Here is a 21,270-nt window from a genome sequence, read left to right on the forward strand (position 1 = left end):
GGACCAAATGGTCACGGAGATTTTTGGCACGCCGGAATACAATCGTGGGTTTCACAGAGACATATTTGGCCAGTACTGGATCCGCTCTCAAGACCGGCCATGCTTTAGTAAGGGCATTTCTAACTGCTGGTATCTGAGTGTGAAATGTGGTGATAAACCTCACCATATCATTCTCTTGCTTATCACGGGATTTATATAGCAGGTCTTGTCGAGGGGAATATTTGGCTCGATTATAAGCCCTTTTTACCATTCTGTGGCTGTATCCACGTTCATAAAGACGTTCCCTTAATTCCACTGACTGCGCCTCAAAATCTTGTTCAGTGGAGCAGATTCTGCGGAGCCGCAGAAACTGCCCCACTGGAACAGATTGAATCATATGTAATGGGTGGGAAGAAGAAGCATGGAGGAGAGTATTTGTTGATGTCGGTTTCCTAAAAATATTTGTTTGAACGGCATTGTCACTGTCTCTTGTCAGACATACATCTAGAAATTCAATTTTATCCGAATCACATACATATGTAATCCGTATGTTCAATGTATTTGTATTTAAGCCTTGCATAAATTTCTCAAGGTGATCACGTGATCCCTGCCAGATCAGCAGGATGTCATCGATGTACCGCATCCAGGATAGGACACGGCACATCGACGACCCCTGATCTGGCAGGGAGAGGTCCCTCTCCCACAGCGCCAGGAAGAGATTGGCAAAGGAGGGGGCAAAGGCCGCCCCCATGGCCGTACCCTGGAGCTGCAGGTAGAAGGACCCCTTGAACACAAAAAAATTATGAGTTAACGTGAATTCCAGTAATTCCATAACCAATGCCTGCATATCATTGGATAGGGAGGATCCCTCCAGGAAGTATTGAGTGGCCCTTAACCCATCAGCATGTCTAATACTGGTGTATAGCGACTCAATGTCAGCTGTCACCAATATAGAATCTGATTCAAGATACAGACCATCTACCCTCCTCAGCAGGTCACTTGTATCCCTAAGAAACGAGGGGGGGCTTTCGACTAATGGATTTAATTTGGAATCGATCCATCTATTGATGGGCTCCAAGTAGTTCCCTTTACCCGATATTATCGGTCGTCCAGGAGGTTTAACTGAATTTTTATGCAATTTAGGGAGGAGATAAAGGGTGGGAACCGTGGGCTCGGCCACAGCTAATGCGGATGCCAATTCACTTGTAATAACCCCCTTATTAGTAGCTTTAACCAAAATATTATTCAATTGTTCTTTAAACGTAAGAAGGGGGTTATATGTGAGATTCTTATAACATGTTTTGTCACATAATTGGCGAAAAGCTTCGGATTCATACATCTGCTGTGGCCACACCACGAGGTTCCCATCCTCATCAGCCGGCTTAATTACCACATCCGGTAAATTCTTAAGGAATTTTAGTCTCTGTCTCTCCTCTCTACTTCAATTGTCACATGAGATATGCCTAGGTATTTTACAGAGTTCATTAGACACCATTTTAACAAACATATCCACATTGATGTTACTAGAGAGGGGGGGGGTCGCTTGGAGCACTTTCTAATGGATGTTGTGTTACACTGCTAATTCCTCCAAAGTCCTCAGTGCCAGTTGTTCCTCCTCTGAGGGAAATAATTTCCATAAATTATCATCATGAAAATGACTTTTGAAAATTAAAGCCCTAGCAAAGATATGCAAATCCTTAATTAGGGTAAATTCATCAAACCCTGAAGCAGGTGAAAAGGATAGGCCCCTACTGAGAAGGGAGAGGTCAGCATCTGAAAGAACATATTCGCTCAAATTGATTACCTTGTTATCTCTTTTTTTCTTTTCGGGGGACTGAAAATCCTGTCGCTTATACGGATGGTAATTGAAATCGCGTTGTTTTCTGGTATATGAACCAGACCTAGTTACAATCGATGTCGATACTTCGTCACTGACTTCACCCACAGATGAACCTGATGTGAGTGATGATGTACGAGATAGACGAGATTGATGGATAGGTGCTTGTCGCCACCTATACACATTTTTAGACTCATAATCCCGCATATCTCGATTCATTTTAGTAACTTGAATTTCTTGTATTTTTTTGACAATACCGTCCAAAGTTTTCTCCAACTTAGAATCAAATATTGGCAACTTATCAGGAGGGCAACCTGACCTTAGAGCTGATTGGGCAATGTCAATAGACATGTCCAATTATGCAATTTTGCCCGTATTTAACTCAATCAACTGCTTCATTAATTTAGTAGAACATTCATCACATATTGTTTCCCATTTCAAGATGAACGAGGTATCCGCTACAGGAAATGTAGGGACAATCCGCACACGTAGGCCCCTTGGTATGATTTTTCTATTGAGGTAAGTCTCCAAAAACGCCCTATTCCACCATAAACGTGTGCGTTTGATAATCATATCCTGTATTCCAGAGAAATCCTCATCCCATTTCTGTTCCCCGTCCCGCTGGGGAGCGCCACCATCCGCCCCAAACACCTATTCCACTTGATTAAGCCAGGCTTTTTCCTTGGCTTTATAATCCATACTTCTAATAAGCGAACCTGTGCTAAACACAGTAAATAGAACACAAGGGGGAAGATTAGAACAGAGTATTGATTTGCATAGTATGATTACAAATGTAGAATAAAATATAAATATACCATCCATGTTACAACCCACTCACTGGATATGTAAGAGACCTATCGTCAAACAACTAATATCTAGGAGGTGCCGAAGCAAAAAACAACGATCGTATGGCCCATTGTATTGAAAATATGAAAACAATTTATTTAATATCTTAACACAGAAAGTCTGAGGAGAGAAACGATTGCCAGAAATACATACATATATTTTTTAAAAACATCATTAAAAACAAGCAAATGTCACACAAAATGCAGGTATACACCTCTCTAGATTCCTGTCACATGACTAAGTGACGTCATGGCAGGTCCTTTCACACCACCGCGACCCATACAACAGACCGGACGCATCACTGAGGAGACCGGGGGCCATCAGAAGGTGAGTATAATCTTTATTTTTTATTTTAAATTCTTTTTTTAACAGGTACCATGGTACCCGGGTCTGGAGGAGAGTCTCCTCTTCTCCAAACCCGGGTACCATCCGCAAATTGAACCGTATGATATCTGCTTGTGCAAATGTGTTCATACGGATATTATGCGGTTCAATGCAAGTCAATGGCGGTAATTACGCTGCTTGTCGGCAAAATTATTGGACATGCTCCGCCATGATAATCCGCAGCGGAAATTTCCTATGCATGTGCAGAGCACATGCGGATTATCATTGGGGACCATGGGGCATGTATTACCAAGTGTTTTCGCTGCGGAAAATCCGAGGCAAAAACGCATATTGGGCATGCCGCCTTATAGTATGTATTGAATGCTTTATTTAGTATTTTGTGATTTGGGCTGTGTGCCCACGATGCGTTTTTGGTGAGTATTTTCAGCACGTAAACGCTCCAGAAATGCATTGCATACCTTATCCCATGACTTCCTATGACATTCTGCAAGTTCTGTGCACATGGTCAGGATTTTTTATGTGCGGATTTTACTCACAGAAAAAATCCGGACATGACCAATTCTTGTGCGTTTCTGCATGCGTATTTGCCTGCATGCGTATTTGCATGTGTGGCGCCCCTGAGGGTTCGGTCGCCACAGAGGTACTGCATCTCACCCAGAGGTGTGGTATCTCACTCTCAGGTAAGGAAGGAGTACTGCTCGGGACCCTAACACCTGCATTCATTACACCACACTTCAGGGGGCAGGGCGAGATTGCTCCTACGGGAGAGCACAGTTCCTGGTCCCTGGCTGGAGTGGGGGGGGAACCTAGCTGGAAAGGGAACCACATAGTAGGTGTGGGTGGAGGAAGTAGTTAAGGGGAGCACATAGAAGAAAGATATAAAAAGAGCAACCATCTTAGAGAGTAGAGTTCAGTCAGAGGAGGAAAGTGACAGGAGCAGAGGCTCTGTTGGAGCTCTGCTCCAGAGGTGGGCCTGGACAGTGAGGCCCAAATCTGAGAGGAGAGAAGGGAGGAGAGGGAGCAGAGAGGCTCCAGGAACGGAAGAAGGGACCCTAGGGGTACGGGCCGTGCAGAAGGCCACCCGTACGCCCGCATCTACCGGGAGGTGGAGGGGTCAGGCTGCATACAGAGAACCGGATCCCTCAACTAGCAAAAGATTGTACATCTTAACTAGAAACCGGAGGCTGCAGTATTTCAAGTCCTGCAGCCGACATTCTATACCAGTCTCACCAGGAAGGTAGCTACATAGGACCCAGGGGACGGAACAGACGTCGCCCACTAAGGCCCGCAGATACTGGACTGGGACACTAGGTATGAGGTTCAGGGAGACAGCCAGAGAGAAGACACAGAAGGGGGTCCTGCTATGTACTCCGGAGTTACCTGGGGGTGGACTGAGCCCCTCACTGAGTAAACGCAGCACGGCACGGGAAGTTACTTTGACGTCTGTAACTTGGACTGCAATAACCGTGAGTAAAGACCCAGAGGACTGCACTTCCTTGTCTCTGTGTTTCTTGCTGCGCCATCACTCCCTGCACTACAACGCCCAGCACAACCTGCAACATCATCTACACTGCCCTGGAGCTAGCTCTTCCTGTGGAGAGCCACACCATCCCTGCTGCAGTAAGATCAGCTTCAGAGGACCTGCTCCGCAGCGGCGGCTCCCTTTAGCCGCATTCCACAGGTGGCGTCACGAACTCTATAAAAACTCTATAAATCCCCTATACATAACCCCTTTTATTGACCGCCCTAGGTCATGGACCGGGTCACCGCCACTGTGACATTCCCCCGGCATCTACCGGCCCGGCACCGGGTGCCCCACGGCCCAGGGGGCGCGTCACATGCGTATTTTTTACAATGCATTGGAAAAACGCATGGCAAATCCACATGCAAAAACGCATCAAAAACACATGTAAAAACCAAATGAGTTTTTCTTCCAAGGACATGCAGAAATGCTCAGGAAAATTTCTGCTTCATTTATGCATTGTGGGCACTAAGCCTTAACTCTCTCTGGGATCCCTTTCTATTTCAGCACACTTACCCTTCTGTAGGTAATTCACACTCTGCTCTGCCCTCCGGTTCTTTAGGAGAAATGTGAAGCGCTCAACGGCCTTTCAGGCAGCATAGGTCCGAGTTGCCATCGTCTGTAGTTAGGGATATTTCAGCTCATGCAAGAACCACTAGGGATTGCGGGGTCAGGATCTCTAGTCTGTACAGGAACCGACAGGGTCAGTTGCTGTCTTTAGTGTGTTATCTTTTTTCTCGAGTGAGTTGCTACACTATCATAACCCAATGCAGTGCTGTTCCTGACAACTTGGTAACTTGATATCAGCAGGATCTCTTATGCATGAGTTGACATTTTTAATGCTAACATTTCGCTGTAAATACAACTTTTCAATTGCTTTTTAATTTTTTGCTTGTCAGTATTAACCTCTTCCCAATGAGTGAAAAACATGTAAGTCACACGTCTGGAGAGGATGCATTAAGCTGGCTCAGAGACTGAGCCCTCACTATACCCTGTATATATGGGAAAAAAGTGGATTTTCTGCACTGCTGCTAGATACAATGTAGATCCAGGATACAAAAGGAAAGCTCTGCGGTTTTTATTAGTCAACGCGGTTCAACGTTTCCATACTTCTTCCTCAGGACATAATCAATCAAAATAGGTCACCTTAAATTTTTTTATACGGATCATCGGTCAGCCCCCCCCCCAAAAAAAAAATGATATGTAAATATCCCCTTTAGTATAATGTGTCCATGTGCAGTTAGTAAAAAAAAAAACACTGATGTGTGATTGAACCTTTATATAACTAGAATTGCCCCATGAGACTTACTAATATTCTCCATTTCAAAGATCTGTGTATGACTGGTGTAGAAGTGGTGGGCATAATTAATTTTATGCAAATGTTTAAAATAATCAGCACGATTGTCCACCAAGCAAATCTGATACTATCTAATGGCTGAGATATGTGGACTTGTTCAACACCAGAGTATGTGGTACCTGGTGGTCACTACTCTTAATGTCTGACCACCATGCAAAAGGCTTTGAGGGAGTCAGAATAGAATTAATTCGCCTTTTTTGGGATCACTATACTGCTAGCGAAAAAAAAAAAAAAAATGTACAGTGTATACATCTGCAGAAACTTTCAGCTTGAGACTATAGCATTAGAGTAGTTGGAGATCAAAAGATAAAAAGGTATGAAAATATGCATTTGTATTATATTTTAATGATAACTTTTTTTTGTCTTTTTAGTCCTGTTTTTTTTTCATTTAATGTGTGCTTGCTAGTGGTGTACAGATTTTTGTGTTATACTACTGACTAGAGGCTCCTGACTACAGACTCCTTTGCAAGGGCTCGTATTTTCGGTCCATTTGCAATCCGACAAATTATCGGATTGCACTCGGACCAATGTTGTTCTATGGGGCCGTGCACATGTCCAGTTATTAGGAAAATTGCAGCATGCGCAAGTTGCATCCGATTGGCCATGCATGTCAATGAGTCCACAGAAAAAAATCAGACAGCACTCGGATGACACCTGAGTGCAGTCCGATTTTCACAGACTGACAGAGTGGATAAGATGGAGAATTTTTTTTTCCCATCTTCTCCTCATCTGAGAAAATCGGATCACATTATGTGGACACTCTGATCGGAGTGTGATTAGCATACTTGGCCCAAATCTCTCAGATGAGAGAAAATATGCTGGTGTGACCCTAGCCTAATCAGGATCTATCAGCAAGGAAGAAAGAGGGTATGTAACGACAAGGTAGGAAGAAGTGGGGTGCTTTATTATAGGGGAAGAGAAGGGTTAAAGGCTGATAGAGAAACCTATATGGACAGTTTTAGAGGAAACTCAAAAGGTTTCACACGTTTGCCAGTTTTGATCAAATCGATCGATCAGAGACAAGAGAACACAACCATTTCTGTCTGTGTCCCAGATTTGTCTGCTCTTAGATGCCTGGTCTCAAGTTTTTATTACAAACCACAAAGATAAGGAAAGTGGGAATGGCTTACATTACATTACCAGTAAAGGAAGATATCCAAGTTGGGAAGAACGAAGTCGTAAATTATGTATTCTGCTGAATTCCTTAGGAGACTGGCTATATCTAGTTTACTATACTTTCAGAAACAAAGGAAGGCTTTAATACCAAGACGGCTCTATATTAGATCCGCGTTATTATTATGTTCTGCTACCAGAGCTAAGGAAAGAGAGGAGATCTGTCCCTACGATAGAACTCAGCTTAATCCCTACGATGTAACAGGGGACCTGATCCTGCGATCAGACCTGCTAAAGTCCTAAGCTAGTCTGTACGGAGACCTATAGATGTGGGGAAGGAATCCCTACAAGCACTAAGGACTGGGAGGAAAATTGGACACCTCCTAACAGAAATAGTAGCAGACAGACGAACAAACAAAACACATAGAACACAGAGGTCCGTAGACCAAGCAAACTAACAGAGTTAGATACAGAGCACAGGCTAGCTAGAAAGTAGTTATACAATGAAGTCCAGCAAAGCCAGAAGGGCGGAGCAGGATTAAATAGGCCAACAAGGTCATGTGACCAGCAAAGGAAAAAACCTAAGAGCAAGGTTCTAACAGTACCCCCCCTTCTAAGAGGATCCTCCGGATCCCCTAGGACCAGGCTTATCAGGAAATCTCCTGTGAAACGCTCTGATAAGTCTGGACGCGGAAACATCATCCGACCTCACCCAAGAGTTATCCTCGGGACCGAAACCTTTCCAGGCCACAAGATACTGCAAACTACCTCTGTACCGTCTAGAGTTAAGGATGCGAGAAATTTCATATTCCCCGTCCTCCACCACCGGAGGAACAGAGGCAGAGGCGTCACAATCCGATACAACAGCTTTTTTCAACAGAGAGACATGAAATACCGGATTAATTCTCCAGGAGGTAGGAACCTCCAACCTAACAGCAGATTGGTTGACAACCTAAAGCACCTTAAAGGGCCCTACAAACTTGGGACCCAATTTCTTTGAAGGAATCCTCAACCGCAGATTCCTAGAGGACAACCAAACCATGTCACCAACAGCGAACAAAACCTCCTGTCGTTTCCTATCAAAGTAGTCTTTAGATTTTCTGTTGGCCTCCTGAAGATTACCACGCACATCCGTCCAAACTCTCTCCAAATCACCGGAAAAATTCTCCTCCTCAGGCACGGCAGATCCCAACTTGGAGAACGACCCAAACGACGGAAATGAGTACAATATTTTTCCACATTACCTGATCCCTGTTTCAAACGTCTCAACTCAGATTCAGCTGATGCGACACGGTCAGGATCATCATATAATAGTCCCAAAGCAGAAAAAAAACTATCCACTGATCTGAAGCATGTATCACTAGGTTGCAAAGAAAAGGCCCACTCCTGAGGCTCTTTGCGCAAAAGTGACATTATGAACCCTATGCGCTGGGATTCATCCCCAGAGGACTTGGGTCTCAAACGAAAATACAATAAGCAAGCATTTTTAAATGAAAAAAATTCTCGGTGTTCACCAAAAAATAAATCTGGCAAACATACCTTAGGCTCCAAGAAATGTGCTCCAGGACAGTTACTCACGTGCTGACGGAGCTCGGCCACCTCCAGAGAGAGTCCCTGCAGGCGATGAGCCAAATCCTGAACCGACACCATGATGGAACAGAAAAAATCTTTCCTTAGAGAATTTGCTGGCTGGACTTACTATTATGTTCTGCTACCAGAGCTAAGGAAAGAGAGGAGATCTGTCCCTACGATAGAACTCAGCTTAATCCCTACGATGTAACAGGGGACCTGATCCTGCGATCAGACCTGCTAAAGTCCTAAGCTAGTCTGTACGGAGACCTATAGATGTGGGGAAGGAATCCCTACAAGCACTAAGGACTGGGAGGAAAATTGGACACCTCCTAACAGAAATAGTAGCAGACAGACGAACAAGCAAAACACATAGAACACAGAGGTCCGTAGACCAAGCAAACTAACAGAGTTAGATACAGAGCACAGGCTAGCTAGAAAGTAGTTATACAATGAAGTCCAGCAAAGCCAGAAGGGCGGAGCAGGATTAAATAGGCCAACAAGGTCATGTGACCAGCAAAGGAAAAAACCTAAGAGCAAGGTTCTAACAGTTATGTCATTTGCTTTTACGAATAACACTTATAAAGCTAATATTAAAATACAAAATGATCAAAGATATATGAATTGTCCAAATAATAAAGCAAAGTACAAATGTTTACCATAACAATTCATAAATTACAACCATTCAAAAATTATCGTAGATAACAGAGCAACATGTAAAAGTCCAAGGGCTCTAAAATTTCAGAAAAATAAATATTTTAGAGTGTAAAACTGAACCTTCACTTGTTATTTCACCTATCAAGCTGTGCTTAGGTGTAAAAATGATTATGCATTTAGTCTTGATGGACTCTAGTAAGGTACTCAGTGATTTGGTGGCCATGCTTCGTACCATTCTACATCTTTGAATCACAAATCTGTGACTAAATCCATATATATAGCTTATATCAATGTTCATATTTGATGCATTTATTGCGCATGATTTGAATATGTATCTTTGACCAGTTCCAAGGAAAATTCTGCTTCCAGTTTTCAGGTGTTATGTTTTCTTCTGAGCTTGGTGCGTTCCTCGCGAAGGATTCCTCGCTCTCCTCCTCTGGATGGCTGTGTGCAGAGCATCGAGGATCAGCTCTCTGTTGTTCGCAAGGTTATACTGTGTTAATTTCATCAGCCTGTCAAAGTCCGACTCGCTATAAGTAAAGTTTGTTAAAAAATAAGGGGAGAAAGCTCCAGTAACATCCACATTCCCATCTGACATTTCTTCTGGAGATCTTAACACACCTGAAAGAGGAATTGAGAAAGAAAATGAATTGTTGGATTGTCCAGAACATGCAGTCAGTAAAGGGTTGAACTTGCTCGCTTTTGTGCGGTTACTTTGGGAAGGCATGCATGTATGTATTAAGAAATCAGTGGGATGAATTCTCTAGGTGTACCATTGTGGATCAGTAAATACTAGAGATGCGCAGATCTTTTGAAATTCGAGTTCACCAAATTTTTTCAAAAAAATGGATTTGCTGCAAATTAATTTACATTAATCTCAATACTGGAAACCTTGTAATTCCTTAGAAAATACATGTGGGGGAGAGAAAACACAATGAGAAAGAACCCTGCTGACCATAAGAGCTTACATTATACAGGAAAGAGAAGACCCCACTGACCATGAGAGCTTACACTCTACAGAGGAGAGAACGAGGACTGCGCTAACCATAAGAGCTTACTCTCTACAGGAGAGTGAGAGAACCACACTGACCATGAGAGCTTACACTCTACAGGAGAGTGAGAGGACTCCGCTGACCATGAGAGCTTGCATTCTAGAGGAAAGAGAGGACCCTGCTGACCTTAAGAGCTTACACTATACAGGAGAGCAAGAGAGAGAGGACGCCTTTGACCATAAGAGCTTACACTCTACAGGTGAGAGAGAGCGAAGACCCTACTGACCATAAGAGATAACACTCTACAGGAGAGCGAGAGAGTGAGAACCCCGCTGATCATAAGAGCTTACACTCTACAGGAGAGAGAGAAAGTGAGGACCCCGCTGACCATAAGAGCTTACACTCTACAGGTAAGAGAGAGAGGACCCTGCTGATCATAAGAGCTTACACTCTACAGGAGAGCGAGAGAGTGAGGACCCTGCTGACCATAATAGCTTACACTCTACAGGTGAGAGAGAGAGGACCCCACTGACCATAAGAGCTTACATTCTACAGGTGAGAGAGAGAGGACCCTGTTGACCATAAGAACTTGCACTCTACAGGTGAGAGAAAGAGGACCCTGCTGACCATAAGAGCTTACACTCTACAGGTGAGAGAGAGAGGACCCTGCTGACCATAAGAGCTTATACTCTACAGGTGAGAGAGAGAGGACCCTGCTGACCATAAGAGCTTGCACTCTACAGGTGAGAGAGAGAGGACCCTGCTGACCATAAGAGCTTATACTCTACAGGTGAGAGAGAGAGGACCCTGCTGACCATTAGAGCTTGCACTCTACAGGTGAGAGAGAGAGGACCCTGCTGACCATAAGAGCTTACACTCTACAGGTGAGAGAGAGCAGACCCTGCTGACCATAAGAGCTTGCACTCTACAGGTGAGAGAGAGAGGACCCTGCTGACCATAAGAGCTTATACTCTACAGGTGAGAGAGAGAGGACCCTGCTGACCATTAGAGCTTGCACTCTACAGGTGAGAGAGAGAGGACCCTGCTGACCATAAGAGCTTACACTCTACAGGTGAGAGAGAGCAGACCCTGCTGACCATAAGAGCTTACACTCTACAGGTGAGAGAGAGAGTGAGGACTCCACTGACCATAAGAGCTTACACTCTACAGGTGAGAGAGAGAGAGGACCCTGCTGATCATAAGAGCTTACACTCTACAGGAGAGAGAGAGAGGACTCCACTGACCATAAGAACTTACACTCAGCAGGTGAGAGAGAGAGTGAGGACTCCACTGACCATAAGAGCTTACACTCTACAGGTGAGAGAGAGAGAGGACCCTGCTGATCATAAGAGCTTACACTCTACAGGTGAGAGAGAGAGAGGACCCTGCTGACCATAAGAGCTTACACTCTACAGGTGAGAGAGAGAGGACCCTGCTGACCATAAGAGCTTACACTCTACAGGAGAGCGAGAGAGTGAGGACCCTGCTGACCATAAGAGCTTACACTCTACAGGTGAGAGAGAGAGGACCCTGCTGACCATAAGAACTTACACTCAACAGGTGAGAGAGAGAGTGAGGACTCCACTGACCATAAGAGCTTACACTCTACTTGTGAGAGTGTGGTAACACAAAATTACGTTAGTGCTCTTTGTTGCTTCAGTAGTGTGAGAAATTGTGCCGGGGAAGTGTTTTTTTTTTTGTTGCTGTTTTTTGCTAATCGAATTGCAAAATGTTCGAATCCACATGAAATTGAGAATTTCTGGAAATTGGACTCAAGCTCGATCTTCTCCGAATCAATCTGCACATCCCTAGTAAATAGAGATTTATCTATGGACCCCTATACAACATTACTAGCAATGGAAATCTGATTTCTTGTGACTCGCCAGTGCTAGCAGAATGCAGGCATCTTCTTCCAATAGCCATGCTTGCTCCATATTGTCCATATTACACAAATTGCTCTTACTTGTAATTTTAAAAAGTATCTTCGGAAACTGCTGAGAGTAAAATCAGAACAGTTAATGTCCCGTTGCGATCGTACCTGGTTCCTTAAATTTTTTGAAAGTGTCATTCACAAGAGGGAAGTGAAGCACGATAGGGCAAACGTTATTATCATCATTGAAGACGTAGCACTCCTTGTGTGTCTTCCTCTCCTCCTCACTCAGCGAAACCTTAGGGAATCCGATACCTTGTGTAGTGCAGTAATTACAAGTCTGTTCCACCGACTGCAAACAGATAAGAGCAAGTGAACAATTAACTTGCCATAACATTATTATAAACGCCATTTGGGTTCCCGCAATGCAACGCGATCTGGTCTAATGAAGCTATGTGCACACAGAGTTTTTTTAGCGGCCCACTCCAAAAACCGCTTGAAAGACTCTTCCTATTAATTTCTATTGTAAAACCATTTTGCTGTTCACATGTTTAGTCTTTTGAATGGTTTTTGTTTCTTTTTTTTTTTTGCTTCAGGTTTTAAAAACTGCCTAGTGGTAGAAAAAAAAAGTACACGCTGCTTCTTTGGAACTCACTCCAAACTAGGCATTGTCCAATCAAAAGACTGCAAAATCTCTTCCAAAATGCTTCAAAAACTCTTCAAAACCAATCAGAAAACTCTTTATGAACCTTAAAACTCCTCCAAAAAAGGAGAGTTTCCTAGAGCGTTTTTCTTTCGAAGTTTTTGACCGCCTCAATAAACGTCTGTCTGCACATACCCTTAAACATTGCTAAAATGCTGAAAATTACCCACCTAACGTGTGCACTCGGCATCTTTTTCAGGCAGATTCCGCTTGGAAAGCCCGTGAAAAAACGCTGCAAAGGATGAACATAATTCACAGCAATGTCAAAATGATATTGCTGTGCCCATGTTCCGTCTATGTCACTTCTTTTAACTGCTTGAAGGTTTGGAAACCTTGAAACTGTTTTAAAAAAATGACCGGTCCATTCTTCGGAAAGCTTCTGCCAGGAAGTCGCTTACTCTATATACTGGAAAGTATAGCGTAAAAGCCGCTGGCAGAGGAAAAACCGCGGGTGGAGCTGCTTTAAGAAAACTACCGCCGGCGTTTTACTGCGTCTTCACCTGGGAAAAGTCAGCAGTACCCCGACATCTAAAACATGCTGTGTGCTCGTACCCTAAGTGAAAATTACCAACCTGAAGGGGGGTGTCTAGAGTATAATCAAAAGAAATAATGACGTCCACTTTTCTCTCTGGTTTAAGTAAAGGCGGAAAACTGGCATTAATGAAATAACCAGCATCTACAAGACACAGATTTTCAGCAAGTGGTGTCAGCTTATTCGGAAAACTGTCTAAATTGGTATCTGAAAGACAAAAGCAATAATAATAATATAATTATTATTTTCAGGCATCTCAATATTTGAAGTTACGGCTTGACAATGATTACGACAGTGTAAAGCTAGGTTTCCACGATGAGCTTTTAGTGAGTTTTTGATGTTGCAGATTTTCTGCACCCGTTATGTAAAATAGGTTACTTGCATTTTTTCAAAAATACACAGCTTAAAAAAAATTCACCAAAAACTCATTGTGGGAACGTAGCCTAAAGTGCTGAATTACCTTTCCATGTTGTGAACTGAGGTTGCTCATGATAATCTTTATGCAAGTAAAGTCCCTGTAAGAAATTCTGTTGCTCCCCATCTATGGGTCTGTTGGTCAATAACCCCTTCCAAAGGCGACTGAAAGTACCAGACGGTGTGAACAGGTGGGTCCTCGTGTGTGCAGATTCTCTCCTCACCTGAATATCTTCTTTGTCTTAGGAAGAAGAAAGTGACAATTAAACGATTGCAGTTCACCTTCCTCATCATCACCTTTACCTTACTGTATATTTACTGCATGTAGAAAGTAGATATGAATAAAAAAGAAATATACCAATATCCTTAATTCTGTCCTGAACCCAAGTGTCCCAGAAGGTATCCAGCTGGGCTGTTAAATACCAGGTGTCCACTAAATTCAAGGAAAAAACGTTTCCCCACAAACCTAAGAAAGGAAAAGCAAAATACATTTGTGAATTTTGGATCCTATTGCCAAAAAAATAAAAATAAAATAAATAAATATATATATAATAATTTGACAGCTCACATTTCTGTGATCAAATATTACACTTTGGTGGTATTCACAATTTCTAATTTATATTTGGTCATTAACCCCAATTCTTTTAAATCTGACCAGTGTCACTTCATGTAATAATAACTCTGGAATGCTTCAACATATCCCATTGATTTTAAGACTGTTTTTTTGTGACACATTATACTTTATAATAATGGTAAATTTAGGTTGATATGTTTTGCGTTTATTTATAAAAATATCAGAAATTTGACAAAAATGTTTTAAAAATTGCAATTTTCAAACTTTGAATGATTATCCCTTTAATCCCGATTGTCATACCATACAAAAACATTAATAAATAACATTTCCCTCGTGTCTGCTTTACATCAGCACCATTTGTAAAGTGTTGTGTTATTTTGTTAGCATTTTAGAAGGTTTAAAAATGTGGCAGTAATTTTTCATTTTTTCAAGGAAATTTACAAAACTTTTTTTTATAGGGACCTGTTCAGTTTTGAAGTGACTTTGGGGTCCTATATGTTGGAAACCACCCAAAAGTCATACCATTTTAAAAACCGCACCCCTCAGCGTATTTAAAATTGCTTTCAGGTAGTTCATTAACCCTTCAGGTTCTTTTCAGGGAGTAATGGAAAGTGGCATGCCAAGAATTAAAAAGTTTATTTTTACTATCTGAATTTTGATAACTTCTGTACAGGCCGCTATAACGGGCAGACTCTAAGGCCGTTATTTGGCCGTTACCTGCCATGGCAAACATCAGGACCACACAATCAAGATCTCAGGGTGCTGATGAGGTTAAAGAGGGAACCCCCACACTCTGTTAACCATATAGATGCTGTAGTCACTATTAAACATCTATGGTCGGTGCCACCACTAATTGTGGCTGATGCAGCAAGTTGTCAGCTATAGTGTACAGGTGACAGCTACAGGATTGTCACCTGTCGGGGAACGCTAGTCTCTTATATCGCAGGTCAGTAAAAAGATGTCTATTGGTCACTAAGGAGTTAAAGGGGTTGTCCAGCCAAAACAAGTTATCACCTATTAGATAACTTATTGATCGGTGGGGTCCGACTGCTGGGTCCTGCACTCATTGGCAGAATGGGGCATTTTTTATGCCCATTAGAATGGAACATAGCACATGCCCGATCACCGCTCCATTTATTCCCTAGTCTGCGCTCGGCTTTTTCCAGTAGCCCCATAGAGAATGGATGGAACTGCTTTTCGGCATCCTATCTGATGCTCCATGTTGTAACAGGGGTAAATAGTAATTCACCATTTTGCCAATCGGTGCAAGTCCCAGCGGACTAATGTCCACCGATTGGTAAGTTATCACCTATACAGTGGATAGCTGGTTTTCACTGGACAACCCCTTTAAGTGGAGTTCCAAGGGCCAACTAGGAAAAATAATTCTGAGGACAAATCTTCTAGCTTGAAAAAAAACATGAGAAAGTCAATGTCAACAGAATTTAATTCCAACATGAGCTCTGCGGTCATCACTGCGCACACAGGTTATAAAACAGTATATGTTACAATTAAAAAAACTACTAATTTATTTGGTTCCGCAAGACTCTTAGTTATCTTGACTAATTTACCCACCTATATTATGTGTACAATTATCAGTACAAAAGTCCCATTCTAAACATTAGGCCATGCAGAAAGCACAACTAAGTGCAGGACACCGTATAGCGGTACAGGGAGACACTGGGGCTCTATACTAAGGAGCCATCGTGTAGCTGTGCGGTGTTATACTAAAGGGTTAACTCCATATACGTGAGAGTACCTACATAATTCAATGGAGCATGTCACAATACAAACCTCTGTTAGACTCAGAGGCAGGTGCAGGAGTAATGTGGGGCCCTATAGAAGTCTGTAGGTTTATAATTAAAGGGGTATTCCCAACTCCAAGATCCTATCCCAATATGTAGTAGGTGTAATAATAAAATTAGCAAATACATTCAATTAGAAATGTAGTATAGTTCTCCTGATAAAAAGGTATGTCACTTACCCCATGTGCATTGCAGTAACTTAGGTTTCCATGGTTATGACCAGTAGCAACTAACTCTCCCTATATGAGTGATCGTAACCATGGATATGTAAGTTACTGGAATGCCCTGCACATGGGGTAAGCAACATAGGTTATCAGTAGAACTATACTACCTTTCTAATTGGGAGTAGTTGCTAATATTATTACACCTACTACATATTGGGATAGGATCTTGGAGCTGGGAATACCCCTGAAATGCACCATACCACAAAAGTTGTATGGAATCAAAATATGGCCAAATGCATGAAGCCTTACCTTGCAGAAAACAAATACGAGGTTCTGGGTGTTTCTTCATCAGCCGACCCATGTAGAATTCACTTCCAAAATCCTCTGTTCGGATGGAGGCACCATATTTGAGGAGTCCAACTTCATAGGGGGTAAATTCACACCACTCTGAAATTACAACATTTAACAAACTGATTTTCAGCATCTATTAATATTCAATTAATTAACATTTCTGCTATTGTGGCATTGTACTGTGTGCCCCAGGCCTTGTTCCAATTATTTTGTCTTCTAATGGAATCCATTATTACTGTGATGGATCTAACGGATCCTGTTGGCCTCTTTGACTCTTAAAGAAAATCTGTCACCAGGTTATTGCTATGTAATCTGAGAGCAGCACGGTGTAGAGTCTGAGAACCTGATTCTAGCGATGTGTCACTTATTAGGCTGTGCTGTTGTTTCAATAAAATCAGTGTTTTATCAGCAAGAGATTATCACTACAGGACTAAGTTTCTCATGCGTCCTGTCCTGATGCTCTGCGTAACTCCACCCCTATCACTGATTGGCCCCTTTTGTCAATATACAGTGTACACAGCTGCCAATCAGTGGTGTGGGCTCAGTATTCAGAGCTCTGCTAGATCTACACCAGAGAAAACTGTGATTCTATCACAACTGCTGCACCCAGTTGACACATTGCTGGAATCAGGGTCTCTGCCCCTACATCAGATGGGGTAGCAAAAACCTGGTGACAGATTCCCTTTAAGGGGTTCATAAGCAGAGCTTTACACTATTAAAACTCCTCAGGATAAGACAAGTCACACATAGGTACAAGGCAGAAAGGAAACATTTTCGGGTGAATTTTGGCCTATTGAGTTGCTGTGTTTTTCATAAATAAGATTGGCTACTAGCATGCAGAAGAGCTTTTTGATTGTTTCTTATATTTGATGTACAATAGATGTCCAGCAATGTAGATACCTTTAAAATCCAGCGTGCTAATAGTGTTCTGCTTCACATTAAGAGCAAGGTAAATGGGTAATGGATTCTGACCGTTGTCCAAGGCTGCTTGCTGATCAGAAAGCCTGCTCTCATTTCTCTGGAAATACAAAACAAGGAAATGAGAAATATGTAAGCAAGTTACGTATTGCAGAATATGCTGAAGCTCCTTGCTTGCTGACTCATGCCAGATCCGATGCAGAAACTTCAGTGAATTTCTCATACAACAAAACGGACTTTGCAGAAATCAATGTGCATAGAATTTCAGTTAGGATTGACACTTTGCACTGACGAGGGGCAGTACCCCAAAACTCAGTGTCTGCAAATTGAGTTTCTGGTCTTGGCTTTTATCCTAAGTCATGTGACAAGGCTCGTTAAAGGGTCAATATTGACTTTTAGGATTGTTGTAGGTGGCACTAGAGTTCTAGTTCTCTTCCTCTCTGAAAAGATAATTTGCAGTTAGGATTCATTCAGGCATCCACTAGTTTCATTACTAATTTTGCTCAGAGTTACATCAGATTTTTATCCAAGTTTTATCAGTTTTTCTCGGATGCGAAAAAAAAAAAAGTTTCTCTACCTTCTATCTAGTAGTTCATGAAAAACGGGCAGCACTCAGATGGCATCTGTTTTTTTTTTTACATGGACCCATAGGTTATTGATTCGATACTCGGATCAATATCAGACTTGTCGCTACAATTTTGCTCAGAACACCCAGTCCGTAAAAGAAAATTGGACTTGTGATCAGCCCCATAGACTACACTAGGTACGAATTATATCTGGGAAAAACACGGATAGAACTCATACGCGAAAAACGAGTGTCTGAATTAGCCATTATGCCAGAATTTCAGCAACAAATCGGCCAAGTGTAAGCATACCCATAAAATGGGGTTATCTTCTAAATTCTGTTTTGGTCAATTGGCTCCAAGACACCTCAAAGCAATAAAGAAAAAAAAAGAAAAGAAAAACATACAATAAAAAAGAAAAAATACAAAACAAAAAAGGAAAGAAAAAAAAAATAAACAAAAAAAAAGCAATAATACCGCTACTTGTAACAAAGCAAACTGATAGATTATCAATGTAATTGTACAATCGTTGTATAGCCTAAACATATCAAATATTTGTTATCTCCTCTATGTGTTGCTGTTCTTCATTTCTAAAGTCATTCTTGATTTAAAAAGTATATATATAAACATTTACATACTTAAAGATTCTCGATTTACTGCTAAATTCTCAAACTTTTGGTATGCTGATCCTTTTGTTCGCTCCAATTTGGAGCGAACAAAAGGATCAGCATACCAAAAGTTTTGGATCTACTTCTTAGCGCATCTCTAACTTTTTACATTGGACTTTTACTGGTTTTACTAGTCTGCACTTTTGCAAAGGTGCCCTTGAGTTTGCAGCTTGGAAGTTAACAAACATAGTGCTAGTGCAAAACCTTTTTTCTATACTTCTAAATTCTGTCTTGGTCAGTTGGTTTCATGATACCTCAAAGCAATATAAAAAAGCAATGAAGAAAAAAAAATATAAAAGAAAAGAAAAAATACAAAACAATGGAAAAAAAAGGAAAAAAAAAAAGATTAAGAAAATACAAAACAAAAAGGAAAAAAAAAGGAAAAAAAAAAGAAAAAAGCAATAAAACCGCAACTTATAACAAAAGCAAACTGATATCAATGTAATTTTGCAATCGCTCTATAGTCTAAACATATCAAATATATCTGATCTCCTCTACGTGTTACTGTTCTTCTTTTCTAAAGAAGTCATTCTTGATTTAAAAGGTATATATCAATTTTTGCATGCTTAAAGATTCTCGTTAGTGTGACCTAAACTTTTTTAAGTTGCTCATTTCCATAAAACTAATCCAATCATGTGAATAATTGTAACCTGTGATCTTTTCCCAAGCTCATCTCCTTTTCCAGAACAAGCATGCTGCAATAGATTTTCAGCTCCACCATATTTTAACCATGCAAAATTCTGTTAAAATGGCAGACAACTTATTGCACACCCAGTGATCATTGGTGGGGTCTTTTAAACGCTGTGTGTTTCCATTATGTGACATATTCATTGTCTGCATTAGTCCCATTTTTCAGTTCCTGAACAATCTAACCACGAATTCCAAATTGATTTAAGCAAAAGTAACATCAGAACAGATTTTGGTTATTTTGCATGAGAATACATAGCCCACGTGACTTATAAAATTCACATTTCTTACCCCATTGTACCACATTGATTCAAGCATGAGTCCCCAGAGGTCGGTAAATGAGGGTTTCTGACCATCCTCGGCAACCTGCTGGAACTCCTTGTGATAGTACTTTATACGATCCACTGAAAAAGTATTCAACTTGTGTTTTGTCACGTTCTTCTTTATATTGTGTATGGCTTCAGACAGCTTGTTGTGTGACCAGTTAGGATCCTCATACAGTTTACTTGTGGTCCTAATAGAAAGGTAATGTACTGTTAAGAAAATGGCCAAGAAGCTAAAGAAAGAAAATTAAACTCGGGCTACATGGTGACATGTCTTGCAACAGCAATTCTTAGATAGAACCAAAAGCGTCGGTGCAAGTTGCCTACAACTTGCAGTTGCCCAACTGTTTTAGAGCTGTGATTTTGCCATAAAAAACATTGCAGAGAAGTTGTAGAATTCTACGGCAAGTGAGTTCCGTGCGACTGGCAACCAGTGACAGAAATCCAACACATTTGGAAACACATGCAACTGTCACAGTTTGCATGTGTTTCCAAATTCGACCTGTAACAGAAAAAGGCGCCGGTGAGGCGCAGAAATGCGTTGGTATTTTAAAAAAAACCCTTCTGGAATCCCAAGGCTCTTCCTTCCCAAAGTGCAGCCCGTCTAAAAAGCCTGCTTCCATTTTTGCCCCAGGTCGCAACGCGACACCATAGGAGATCAGTACTTGTGATTACACGTCGATATCAGTGTTGCACAACACAAGTTGCCGTGTAGTCTCGCATCAAATTCACACTTTTCAGGATTGGTTGCGAATGATAATTGCACACAAAAAGGCAAAATGTGCAAAGAGCCTAAAGCTGTATCCAAAAGTGATGTTTATACAGTGGCTTTTACAATTTTTTTAATTTTTCTTTTTGCAAGAATTACAGTATAACGTTTTCAAAATTGAATCCAAACTAAATCGATTTCTCTTGTGCAGATATAAGAGCCTGCTGAAATTTTCACACCTGCAGAATGCCTATTATGTTGCAGACTGCATATTTCACCCATTGCGATGCAAGGAGTTGCAAAAATTCATGTATAGCACATGGGGATTTTGCGGCAGATTTACTGCAAATTGGCAGCAAAATTTATGAAAACCCCAGAGATGTCTGAATTCACACTTAAAGGAAACTGTCACCAAGTTTTCCCAATATAAACTAAAGCCACCACCTTTAATTGCTCTATTACCGCAGTCCATCAACCTGAATATAAGCCCACAATACCTTAGGGTATATACCTTTTATTCGCCTTCAGCGCCATGCGCTAATCAGCGCGGGCTGGCCCAAAGTCGGTGGTGATTGGTTTGCACCTCCTCTATTGGCGGAATTACCGTCTTCCTGCCATGATGAATGAGGATAACGCCTTCTACATCATCCACAGATCCCTGCCAATCTTGTATATGTGCAATTGAAGCACAAGCGCACTTTGCTGTGCCCTACTAAGAGCAAAGTCCTGTAATTTGCCGGTGCCTATTAATGTGACGTTGGCGCTAGCGCAGGCT

General features: G+C 41.6%; 1 protein-coding gene across 3 annotated transcripts in view; it reads right to left on the reverse strand.

The window, feature by feature from the left end:
* Positions 1 to 21,270, reverse strand: part of LOC141153742 (cytosolic phospholipase A2 delta-like) — a 98,227-nt gene that overhangs the window by 38,672 nt on the left and 38,285 nt on the right. For 2 of the 3 annotated variants that reach the window (XR_012247347.1, XR_012247346.1), the window contains exons 13-20: positions 19,755 to 19,977; positions 17,528 to 17,645; positions 16,586 to 16,723; positions 14,095 to 14,202; positions 13,783 to 13,977; positions 13,363 to 13,529; positions 12,256 to 12,439; positions 5,046 to 9,846 (exon numbers count right to left, since the gene is read on the reverse strand). Coding sequence is in view for 1 of the 3 variants with exons in the window: in XM_073638838.1 (XP_073494939.1) it covers positions 9,605 to 9,846; positions 12,256 to 12,439; positions 13,363 to 13,529; positions 13,783 to 13,977; positions 14,095 to 14,202; positions 16,586 to 16,723; positions 17,528 to 17,645; positions 19,755 to 19,977 (1,375 nt within the window). In the remaining 2 variants the exon portion in view is untranslated. Of the gene's footprint in view, positions 1 to 1,801; positions 9,847 to 12,255; positions 12,440 to 13,362; positions 13,530 to 13,782; positions 13,978 to 14,094; positions 14,203 to 16,585; positions 16,724 to 17,527; positions 17,646 to 19,754; positions 19,978 to 21,270 lie in introns of those variants that run through there. The other variant, XM_073638838.1, reaches the window with a different exon arrangement.

This window comes from Phyllobates terribilis, unplaced genomic scaffold (genome assembly GCF_046119375.1).
Source record: "Phyllobates terribilis strain yellow unplaced genomic scaffold, ASM4611937v1 Scaffold_7__3_contigs__length_470593459, whole genome shotgun sequence".
In the NCBI taxonomy this organism is placed as follows: Eukaryota; Metazoa; Chordata; class Amphibia; order Anura; family Dendrobatidae; genus Phyllobates; species Phyllobates terribilis.